Source organism: Crocodylus porosus, unplaced genomic scaffold (assembly GCF_001723895.1).
Source record: "Crocodylus porosus isolate Cpor-Errol unplaced genomic scaffold, CroPor_comp1, whole genome shotgun sequence".
NCBI lineage: Eukaryota > Metazoa > Chordata > Crocodylia > Crocodylidae > Crocodylus > Crocodylus porosus.
This window is the reverse complement of record NW_017728906.1, coordinates 61394689-61407446: the sequence shown is the minus strand read 5'-3', so window position 1 is coordinate 61407446 and position 12758 is coordinate 61394689. Positions and strand designations below refer to the sequence as shown.

General features: G+C 43.5%; 1 protein-coding gene across 4 annotated transcripts in view; it reads right to left on the bottom strand.

The window, feature by feature from the left end:
* The window catches only part of RPS6KA3 (ribosomal protein S6 kinase A3), a 103064-nt gene that overhangs the window by 64525 nt on the left and 25781 nt on the right, over positions 1–12758 (bottom strand). Inside the window, exon 1 of one of the 4 annotated variants that reach the window (XM_019529190.1) lies at positions 3811–3872. The exons of the other annotated variants lie outside the window; for them this stretch is intronic. Within the exon in view, the coding sequence (XP_019384735.1) occupies positions 3811–3849 (39 nt within the window). The 5' untranslated portion in view covers positions 3850–3872. Of the gene's footprint in view, positions 1–3810; positions 3873–12758 lie in introns of those variants that run through there. 4 annotated transcript variants of the gene reach the window in all.

Genomic DNA, 12758 nt, shown 5'->3' with positions numbered 1-12758 from the left:
GCCAGCAGGCCCCCAAACTCCCCCCTCCACCCAAAACAGAACATTACAACCCTATACCACTCAAGCTTTAATAAACACAAATGTCTGAAGTGAGGAAATTTCTTCACAATGTATGATTTAATTTTGTTTCCTTTCATAAAAATGGAAAGCCACTGAACAGCACCAAAATTACTAATTTGTTATAGCAAGCAAGGATCTACTGTTTTGCCTGGGAGAAGATAATGTTCTGCTCCCACTTCAAATACATTTTTTTTAAACTTACAAGCACATGGTGATTACTGGTAATCAAAGCAGCTATTTATATTTTATTTCTCCTCTCTTCTTTATGTGCATCCTGTTGCTTTTTCTCTTGCAGCTCCCAGTTTCATTATAATGCCTTTGATTTGAAGTCTGCAGGGGAGGTGGATTCTTCAGCTGTGATTTACATGGCCTCCTATTTATGTTGTGCCAGCCATCCTGATGGTTTGCCCTTAAAAGAGTCACTGGCAGGGTAAAAGTCAAAGGCCTTGCTCAGTAGGCTGAACTCCACTCTTTGAAGTGCTGCAGGCTGGAGGAAATGGTAGTTTGAAGAAGCCTTCCTATCTAAATCAGCAGGGATCTGGGTTTTCCATTGCCCACGGAAACACAGAAAAACACACATTTTCCCATTTACCAGAAGAAAATGCAGATTTCTTATTTTACTGGAGAAACCCAGAGATTTTGCAGTTTTGCAAAGAGCTCTCTGCAGGCTGGCAGAGTTCTAGGCTGGGGTGGGGAGTGGGAGGAGGGTAGTCAGGCAGGGGACATCATGTGAATATATATGCATGTGGCCACCAGCAGCTTGGAGAACAGCTCCTGCAGGTAAGTGTGTGTGTTGGGGGGGGGGGGTGGAGAATGAAACCCCCAAAGGGAGGGAGAGAGTTGGGCAGGGCTGAGGTTACTGCCCAGCCAGGGGTGCATGGGGCTGGGGGCCTAGGGCTGCAATGTGTAGCTGCAGGGCCCCAGTGGGGAGGAGGACAGGGCCATGGGTGGCTCATGATGGGGCAAGGGGTGGGGCCAGCTTTCTGCTGCTATCCACACTCCTGGGGGGGCAGGGGGAACTCATGCCCCCCCACATCGATACATGAGGTGGGGCCAGGTGCGAGCTCGGGCTCCCCACCCTGCTGTCCTTCCCTGGGGCCTCCACAGCCCAGCAGGTGCGACTTGGCGCTGCAGGGAACAGTGGGGTCACACAGGGAAGTTTGCCGTCACTGCAAGCTCTGCACTGCCCTGGTGAGGCATACCCTGCACACAGCAGCAATGAAGGACACAGCCCCACACTGCCACCCCCATTGCAGCCATGCAGGCAGGGGACACATCGTCAGAGCAGCATGGAGCTCACAGTGGCAACAAGCTTTCCCACACAGCCCCACTGCTCCCTGCAGTGCCAGGTTGCATTCACTGGGCTGTGGAGGCCCCGGAGGAAGGGCAGCAGGGTGGGGAGCCCAAGCCCGCATCTGCCCCCATCCTGTACACAGGTCTGAGGGATACGGGTCCCCACAGCCCTCAGGAGTGCACTCAGTGGCGGGGAGCTACCTTCTACTGTTGATCCACTAGGTACTAACACTGCTGTTTATGTTTTTGTCACAGGCTACATTTTTTCTGTGTGGATGAAATGCAACATTTATATTTTGTATTAAAACAAAGAAGGAATGTATGTAAAATATCTACATAATTAAACAAAATTAATACATGCTGATACCAACACACAAACCTACAAGTACTAAATATTAAAAATAGGAAGCTAATTCTTAGTGCAAGAAGAATTGTGGAAGATCCATCTTCTGCACAAAAGAATCAGTATCAAATGACTCCAGTTGGAGACAGTCATGCAGAAAAGGCACCTTTGCAAAGGTATGTGCTGATGAATACCAATACAATCTAAAAACCATGCTCCCTTAAACACAGGAAGCAATTCTTCACTACGTTTAAATAAGTCCTGTCCTATTTCTTGTCTAATAGCTAGGAATAGGATGCTTTGTAAAAATCACACTGCTCAAAATTTTATGCTGGAAGACTGATTTTCAACTGCTGTTCTAAGCAGGTTGTTCATTTCTCAGTAATTCAAATTTGGTAAAATGATTGTCGCATTCTTCCACCCAAGCTTCTACACTGGACAAGAATTCTGCACAGTTGGAGCCTACAGACCCTGCCAGGTACACCTCTGGGTAAGCTCATGCTGTGGCAAGGAAAGCTATGAAAAAGGGATTTGTCTCTTATTTATTTATAATACAGAAACATCTAGGAGCCATTATCTAACTGGCCCGCAGGTTACCATTTGGATGACCCTGACTCCTGAGCCCTTGTAAGTACTGTTCACAAGAAAAATCATAATTACATGATTTTTAAACCAATTTTTTTCTTGTGACCAAACAATAAATGACCTCATGAAAAGACTGCACACATCAGCATAGGAAAAAAAGACTCATAGGGTGGAACTTACATTTCCAAGCGATTTAAATGCAACTCTCAAACTATGCTCTTTGGAAACTTTTTCTTTTCTTAAAAAGAGAATGCTTAATGCTTTTTACTGAAAAGATAAAGGAAATGCAACTGTCAGCAAGGTTACCAAAAAACCCACAACCCCAGCAATAAAATTCTACTGGAGTGAAGCGTAGCTGACACTCAAAATATTTCTGATGGTAATAGTGGGGCAAAAAAGGAAAAAAAAAAAAAGAAAAGGACAGGAAAAAAGAAAGGCTTAATTCAGTGATATTCTCCAATTGACAATGCCTGTGAACTAATACACATACATATTTAGTCAAATAAATTATGCCAAATTCATCAGTGCAACATTTTAAATTTATCAAAATACTTAAATACTACACAGGGATGCCAATGGTAGTAAATTTAAACACATTTTAAACATCCAAAATATGCAAATTCTATCCAAATATAAAAATTTATCTAATAGCTTTCTGCTTTCTGAAAATTAACATAGGTACACATTTTAAATTAGCTGCTCTGTTTTATATGCCTTTCAAGTTTACTTGAACATTTCAGTTACAGAATTAAAACGCAAATTTCCATATTACCCCAATATTGGGCCTATTTTAATTTTCTGTTTACTGATCTGTAAAAATACACCATTGTGAGTAAGCTATTATCCTAAACTAATTTTTCAAACTCAAGAGCTTTTGTCAACTAACTAATGAAAAAGGCAGCAATATGAACATTTGTTTCAGCTAAGAAAAAAGCATTTTGCTACTGAACATATTTGTGTGAGATACTGCATACACATTATAAAAAAACCTTGTGATAAGTATAAGGGGAGAGGATCCATCTGTGCAAGAATTTTCTTACAAAAGTATATTTAAGTATCCCTTTTAAACTGTGTAAAAAAAAAAAAGGAATCCAAATTATATAATTTTTGAAGTCCAACTCTTAAGCAACAGTATCTTTTAAGACAGTTATCTTTTTTCATCTGTTATGTATATCATTACCTATAAACACAAAAATGAACTGTTCTTAATAAGCTGTCAACAAACATTTCAAGTATTTGTAAGCTTCAATTTTTCAGTTTATCTAGAAGCTTATAAAAACATATAGTTACACTAGAAAAAATATCCATAAAACAATGCTAATCACAAGCACAGATATTAGTGCTGAACAGAAACTGAAACCTTCTCAAAGTCTCAAATTTAACAGGACCATCAACATTTTTAAAAATATGAATATTTAGGGAAAATTAAAATATGACAAGTTTTGATTAAAATTATAGTTCACAAAACATGAAAAGATTATGATTGCTCCAAAAATTGTTTAAGCCAAAACATAAGAAACAATGCTTACCTGAATACAGCGAATACGTAAAGCCAGAAACTTAAACATGGCTAGGAGGCCATGGTTTTTAATTTTTCTGACCTAGCAATCATAAGTCTGATGGGGAAGACCAAGCCCTAGACCTCCTGCTGCTACCAGCTGTTCCGGCAATTAGACAGTTTCCTGTCAGGCAAGTCAGAGCCTGTAAAAAAGAGGCCTGTTTTTTTTTTTTTTTTTCCCCTGTGGTAAAACAAGGAAAAACTGGAAAGCAATAGTGCTCACATAGCTGATATTACAGATGATCAGCACAGGAAATCTAAGCAGATTGTTTGATAACATCCGCAACAGAATGCTTCTAACTTACTCCCTGCTCCCAGGAAGAGTGGACAAGTCAGAAGTCAAGTTACTAAGCAACATATCTACTGTTATGGAAAACAATTTATTTCATTTGATATTTGTACCTTCTAATTTTTAGTCTAAACCAGGAATAGGCAACCCCTGGCATGCATGCCAGTATGACATGCAAAGGCATTCTGTTCAGCACTCATGCCTCAGGGAAGGGGCCAGGCCTGTGCTGCGAACAGGGATCAGGCCCCTCTCTGCTCCCTTGCCACCCATCCCTGGCACACAAGTCGAGGTTGTGCGTATTTTTGGCATTCTTCTACAAAATATTGCCAGCACCTAGTCTAAACAGATACTGGGAATATATTAAAGATAGTCAAGCAGAACATGCCGGAAACACCATGTGCTTATGTGTATGAATACAAGCATTCAAAGTATCTGAGAGAACTCTACAACTTCTGTTGTGCCAGTGAAACGCGCACTGGTGGAGCACTGTACAAGTGTTATAGGGCTTGGCTGGGTGCTCTGTAAACAGCCCGCACCAGGGGGACCCCATACACTCATCCAACATGTTTTCCAGGCTCCCCCATCTGCCTGGAGATAGCTGACCAAGGGCACAGGTCATGGCTGGCTGGCTTGCTGCCTCAGGAGACTGTGTTTCATTTTAACATATCCAGAACTGAAAGTATTACTGATCTGATGTTTGATTACAAGTGTAACTATCCAACTCTATTCAATGATTCATATTTAGCACTGTTCCTAATAAAAGCAATAGATGAAACCGCGCACTCATGAAGTGCTACTGAACTAGTTTACATGATGTTGCATTTCCTCAAAAGGATGAAAAACCCCAAACTTCAACTGAAAGCATGCATTAAATATTCAACGGAAAATGCAGAAATAATTTGCTATCAGCAGATAACATTTCTGTTATTCTTCCTGTACAAAATAATTAAAAATCCAAACCTTACTCATACTCACAGTGCTAAAACGTATGTTCAGTCACTAGTCACCTCCTAATCTGTATGCAGTATTATAATCTCTTTGGTCTTCTGATTCCTGTGTTGCTCCTTCCTATACAAGACAACTGATAAAATTCTTTCAGATCCAACCAGACCACAATGCTTTCCTCTTCAAAACCCTCCTACCTCACTAAGCCAACAGACACAACTTGGGTAAGGTCTCCCTTCGTGTACATGGGGTTAATTAACTCACTGTTTGTTCCCATGACTACTTTGCTACTAGAGTATGTCACTTTATTTTCTCCATCCCATTGGGAGATGGAATCTCCAGGTAAGCACTAAGAGGCTTGATAGACATCAGGACAGGGAGGTACCAAGGGCACCCATCAGGGGACTTAAATATCTCTACACTAATGTTAGGATCATGGAGAACAAGCAGGAGGAACTTGCACTCCTGTTCGCAAGCAACAACTTTGACTTGATTGGATTAAATGAAAGCTGGTGGGACACTACTCACGATTGCACAGTAGGCATTGAGGGTTACAGGTTGTACAGATGGGTCAGAGTGGGGAAAAAAAGTGGGGGGTGTTGCTCTCCATGCTGATGAATAATATACATCCTCTATAATCAAGGTGGGATCAGAGTAGGACCAAACCGAGGTACTGTGGGTCAGGATACAAGGGGGCCAGGGGAAAGGGACTTGATAATGGGGGTGGGGGTCTACTACAGACCACCACACCAGGAGGATGAGCTAGGCCTAGATCTTACAAGTCAAGGTTGCGGGTATTTTTGGCATTCTGCTAAAAAATATTGCCAATCCCTGATCTAAACGGACACTGGAAATATCTTAAAGACAGTCAAGCAGAACATGCTGGAAACACCATGTGCTTATGTATATGAATACAAGCATTCAAAGTATCCAAGAGAACTTTCTGTTGTCCCATTGAAACACACACTGGTGGAACACTGTACAATTCTCCAGACAGCTCTCAGAGGCCGTAGGGTCAAGAAATATGGTTGTCATGGGTGACCTAAACTACCCCGACATCTGCTGGGAGAAGCAGTCAGCCAAGTCTAACTGCTCACGTAGGTTCTTAACCTGCATTCGCTATCCAGCAAAGGGTGGGTAAACTAACCAGCGTGGCTGAAGTACTAGACTTCAGAAAGGCCAGATTTAGTGTGCTCAGGAAATTAGTTAGTGAGGCATTAAAGCTCAAGAGCATTGGCAAAATGGGGGGCCAGGCAGGGTTGTTCCTCAAAGGAGCGATCCCCTACAGGCACAGGAGATAATCCTGCTGTGCATAAAAGGGACAAAGGGGCCAAGAAGCCCTCTTGGCTGAACAGAGAAGTCCAGGAAACCCTAAGGGCAAAGAAGGAGGTATGCAGGCTGTGGAAACAGGGCGTGGCCATCAAGGAGGAGTATACCCTCCTTGGCTTGCACTTACAGGGAATCAGTTAGGAAGGCCAAAGCAGGATTATAACTTAGGCTGGTGACAAAAATTAAGGACAACAAAAAGTCCTTCTTCAGGTATATAGGGAGCAAAAGGAAGATGCAGGGTAGCATAGGACCCCTACAAGACAAAGTAGCGCAACTGGTGATAGAGAGGGGGGACAAAGCTGGACTCTTCAATCAGTTCTTTGCATCTGTATTCCTAGACACAGACCAAGACAAATCTTCCAACTGGATCATACATAGACACGAAAGGGACACCAGCCCACTAACTATTATCGCAGCCTTAGTGAAGGGGCATTTGGAGGGGCTGGATGTGTTCAAATCAGCAGGCCTGGATGAACTTTATCCAAGGGTGTTGAAGGAACTGGCCAGTGTCACAGCAGAGCCGCTGGCATGGCTGTTTGAGCACTCATGGTGCTCTGATCAGGTCCAAGAGGACTGGAAAAGGGCCAATGTGGTCCCTATTTTCAAGAAGGGGAGAAGGGAAGAACCAGGAAACTATAGGCTAGTTAGTCTCACCTCTACCCTTGGGAAAACTCTGGAAAAAAATCATTAAGGATCACATTTGTGGGAGCCTAGCACGGGAAATAATGTTGAAAGGAAATCAGCACAGATTCAGTGTAAGTACATCCTCCCTGACTAAGCTTGTTTCTTTTTATGACCAGGTCACAAAACGCTTAGATGCAGGTAGATGCCATCTACCTAGACTTTAAGAAGGCCTTTGATATGGTACTTCATTCTGTTCTCGTAAATAAACTGATAGGCTGTGATGAAGATGATTATATGGTCAGGTGGGTGGCAAATTGGCTTATGGGTCATGCCCAGAGAGTAGAGGTGGATGAGTCGATATCAACCTGGAAGAATGAGGGCAGTGGCGTCTCACAAGGATCGGTCCTTGGACTGGTGCTTTTCAATGTCTTCATCAGTGACTTGGATGAGGGCATGGAGAGCACCCTGTCCAACTTTGCAGATGATACCAAATTACGGGGCAAAGTTAACACACCAGAGGGTAGGGAACAGATCCAGCTGGATCTGGACAGGTTGGAAAAGAATAGGCCGAAAAAAACAGGATGCAGTTCAAAGAAGACAAGTACAAAGTGCTGCACTTAGGCAAAAAGAACCACCAACACATTTGCAGGCTGGGGGATGACCTTTTCGGCAGCAGAAAGGGATCTTGGAGTCATAGTTGACTCCAAGATGAACATGAATTGTCAACGCGATGAAGTGATCAACAAGGCTAACTGCACTTTACCATGCATTAGCAGATGCATAATGTTAGCATTTTGCTAACAATAATGAACAGGTCCAGGGAGAAGATGCTTCCCCCTATGCAGCACTGGTCAGGCCGCAGTTGGAGTACTGTGTCCAGTTTTGGGCGCCGTACTTCAAAAGGGATGCGGAGAATCTTGAGACTGTTCAGAGCAGGGTCACTTGTATGGTCAGAGGCCTGCAGCTAAGGTCCTGTGAGAAGAGACTGAGGGACCTAGATCTCTTCAGCCTCTGCAGATCTCTAAACTTGATGCCCACAATTCTGAGCTTTTTGACTCAATGAGCTGCATTTCAAAATCTTCAACACCCATCCACTGAAATACAGACAAATCCCAATCTCATCAACACTGACACTGCAACATGTTGATCGCTCTTTTATATGTTGGAAGTAGCAGAAAGCTGAAGTTTGAATATCCAGAGAAAAAACTGCTAGTTTTGCAAGAAATGCCTTCCAGATTTCATAAAGATCCAGAACCATTTGCCATGCACCCTGGAGACTGAGGCTGAGTTCGTGAACGGTGATGTCAGTTAGGAACATGAGCTTACACAGCTATTTGTTATCATCCAGTTGGGGGAAGCTTTGTCCTTTTTCCAACAAAAAGGCCTTGATTGCATCAAAAATTTACAAAGCACATCAAAACCTTGCCACAACTTAGCCACCAGATGTTGCTGTGAAGTGGAATGTCTCTATAAGCACTGTCCATCTCTTTTAACAGTGCTTGAAGCTGTCTGTTAGTCAAAACAGATCTAACAACAAAGAAATTCACAATTCACACCACTACATTCATCACATTACTGAGTTGTGAATTAGAAACTTTAGCACACAGGTTTTCTTGATGGATGATTGATACAGTAAAATTTGACTGTTGGGTGGCTGATCTGATCTTCAAGTAACTTTATAAACCCCTTCTGTTTTCTGACTATGGCAGAAGCACCAGCTGTTGTCACACAAAATATATTTCTTATGTTGATTCCTTGTTCTTCAAAATGGTTTACAAAAGTTTCCACAATATCTTCCCCCTTTGTTGTACCATGCAGGGGTTTTAGGCAACAAAGTTCCTCTCCAATTTCATCAGAAGCACAGTATCTTGCAACAACTGTCAAACGTGGAACGTCATTTATATCCATGCTCTCATCAAGTGATGCTAAACACCGCTGTGTCTCTTAATGCAGTTGTCTGCTTTTCATTTATGTTTTCTGCCATTTCACTCGCACGTCTTAACTGTTCTGGCAGAGACAGGCAGTTTTTTTCTAGATAGGATCATGTCTTTATTTGGCAAGTCATTGAACAAAACCTCCGAACTGCTGAGGAAAGCTTCTTTTATATATTCCCCGTCTGTAAATGGCTTTCTGTTTTTTGCAATGCACTGTGCAATTTTGTAACTTCCTTCTGTGGCTTGATTTTTACTTACACTTAAGTGTTTAAAAACATTGATTTGTTTCTTGCATCCTGTTACTGCCCCTTTCTGATCAATTCAACTGTGTCTGCTTCATCAAGAAAGTTTCTCTCATTCTTCATTTGAAAATGTTGTCAAGCACTTGATGTGGGACAAACACCACTTGCACACCAAAGCACAAACAGCACAGTCCTCCTTTTGAATATATACAAATTTGTCTGTCCAAGAAGGCTGAAATGAATGTACATCTAGCTTAGTGTTCTTAGGAGCTGGCATTTTGTCAAATGTACCCTTCAACTTCAGGGGGAGAAAAAACAAATCATGATAGTGGCGCTGGACACCTCCTGGACTGGGGCCATTGGTGGGGCCAGACTGGGATCAGGAAGGAATGTTATCTCATAGTTTCAGAGTTGGAAGGGTTGGAAGGGACCTGAGCAGATCATCAAGTCCGACCCCCTGCCATGGCAGGAAAGAGTACTGGGGTCAAATGACCCCGACAAGGTGTTTGTCTAGTCTCCTTCTGAAGACCCCCAGGGTAGGAGCAAGCACCACTTCCCCTTGGAAGTTGGTTCCAGATCCTGTAGCAAAACCCCCAGTTTCTTTTTTTTTTTTTTTCCTTTTTAAAATGCATTCCCTCCTCTTCCCCAGTCATTTAGGACTTTTTCTTTCCCTCTCTATTCCCTATAGACAAGCATAAGCGAGCACAGACTTAGGATAAGCTTTAACACTTATTTTGGTAGCAAGTTTTTGGATATACACTGTTTTGTACTGTATTATTATTAGATTTGTATTGATTCTTACTGTTGTATATTGTATTATCATTCTCGTATCGATTTTTATTGTTTCATATGGATATTGTATGGTTTAGGCCTGTGTTTGTAAGTGAACCAAAGTAATGTCAAGTTTCCATTTTATATGTCAAGTCTCCATCTTGTGTTCTCTGCCCAGGCATCCCCCATGTTGCAACTGTATGAGTCATGTACCCCTCCCATGTAAATTGGTTCCCTGATCAATGAGTGTGATTGGGAATGATTGAAATACAACCTTAACAGGCCTCTACTGAATGGCCTGTAACAAATGGGCCGTCACCTCACATTGATTCATCTAGGAACCACAGACCTCACCCAGGAACAGAGACAAGAACCGAGCATTTGAAAGACAAAAGACCCTGTAGAATCAGCAACTCTCACCATTACTGACAACCAAAACTGCACATCCCTGCATGGAGCACACATGCTCAGTACACCAGGGGCTGACCCTTGCCTGGGCATGCTTCCTGTCGCTAGGGTCACACAAGGTCTGCCCCTATAAAAAGGGGCAGTGAAGACAGACCCAGCGGGATGCTCTATTTATCTGGACCAGCACCATGCCATACCACCTATTCACCCAGACGCCCTGCTCGCAACCCCCCTCTGGACAACATCTACTGAACAAGGACCCCTTTGCAGCCTGGATAGGCAGATATTACCTGCATACATCCTCCTACAATTTGGACTCTCCCTCTGTCTCTCTCTCCTCCTGGACTTCAGCCCCTGCACCAAGTCTCTCTAACCCTTGCTATCATTCTGTGTGTGGGTAGAGGTGCAAGGGAACCAATTTGGCATTGTGTCACCATCCCCCCTGTGCAATAAAACCACTGTCATTTGCAACCCCGAGTTGGGTCATGTTTTACTGAATCCCAGTCCCTTCCCCATCTTAAATTCCAGGCTCATTCTTTCTCTCTCAGCTCCAGCCCGTCCCCACTAGTTTCCCAATCCAAAAATGGAATCGGGATTGGAATTGGAATTTCAGAGTGGGATTGGAATTGGAATTTCCAAAGATGGAATTGGGATTGGAATTTCGGAGCGGGAGGCAGTCTGCGTGCTCATCAAAATCATATCGAAGTTGAAAATGGCGCTCGTGCCATAGGTTGCTGACCCCTGCACTAGACGCATACAACCATGATGGACCATGCTATTCCACAAAATCTTATGCATACAAGGGATGAGCGAGCACACGAACACAGAGAAAATACTGTGCTTTAAGCCCCTCATTGAATTAGAGCTTATTAGGTAGATTATTACTAGATCTCTTTCCCACACCCTCATTTTTTGTGTATGTGAACAGATGTGGGGAAACATCAGTAGAAGCTTGTGCCATGACAACTGAAATCTCTATAGCATGAGGTAGTCATTTTTAAAAATGCTCTTCAGTTAACTGGAAAAACAAATAGAGTGTAAACTAAATTTTAAGAGTAACAAAGTCACAATCATGGGGGTTAATGTAATCCAAGTCTGAAAAGAACCCTCTCCTCAGTAGCTGAAAGAACTGCAGAAAATGCAAATAAGCTAGTCCTCATAATGAAATATAGTTACATGATCTAAGCAAGCCAAACAATTAGATGTCATAGGTCTTCAATCTGATGATTTTTAACTTTTTTCAGAGTTACCATTCACTTTTTATGTGGCACATAAAGTGGTTGTGTTTTACCATAGTATCAGAGACCTAAATAATTTCAGATTAACTAAAAGCTGTGCAGCATGCTGTATATCTTAAGTATAAAAAATGTATGGTATAGTAAAGTATAAAGTAACATATAGTATCACAATAAGTAGAGGTGCACTGATACATCAGTCCAATATCAGGTCGGCACCGATACAAAGAAAAATGATTGCATTGGAAATCGGCCTGATGGGACTGATAAATGTGCGTGCATGTGTGTAGCCGCAGCACAGCCTGCAGGCAGCAAGGAGCACAGCCTTGCAGCTTGGAGAGCTGCATGCATCTGTTAAGTCTGTTGTGGTGGAAGGGGAGGAGGGAAGGAAGGGGGGCAGATCAAGGCACCCGCAGTGAGGGAGGAAGTGGGGCAGAGGCAGGGGTGGGGTGGAGCCACAGTTCATCCAGGGGCAGCTCCTGCCACTGTGCAGCGGGGGTGGTGGTACTGGTGGTGTGCAGAGGTTGTGCTGCATCCGGGACCATACTGGGCTCTTCCCAGCGCATGGGAAGAGGGGGGTTGGGATGGGGCTGTGCTTGGAGTGGGCGGAGGCGCTGGGAGGAGGCAGCTACAGCAAAATTTGGGGTGGCTGCAGCCTCTCCCATAGGCCCGCCCCCCAGCACCACCGCTGCCTGCCCTGAGCATAGCCCAGCCCCCACTGAAAGGATCCCAGTGCAGCCCCAGCCCTAGCCCACAGCTGCAACCTCTCCAGCGCAGATCCGGGGCCACGTGCCCCTGTGTCCTCCCAGGGTGCACGCAGTGGTGGGTGCTGCCCAGCCCCTGCCTCGCTGCAGGGACCCCGATATGCACCCCACCATGCCCTTTTCCTCCCCCTTCCCTTCCACAACAGACTTACCAGCTGCATGAAGCTGTATCAGAAATCAAATAGGTATCAGCCAATATGCCTCCTTAAAAATTGGCTATTGGTATCGGCCCCCAAAATCTCTATCAGTGCACCCCTAACAATAAGTGTAAGGGGAGACAGTCATAGGAGTTCCATGTTAGAAGACATCCATGAGACAAAATACCTTTGCTACAGCATCTGTTTTCACATCTATTAGAAGTTACACTTCTCAAGAGAA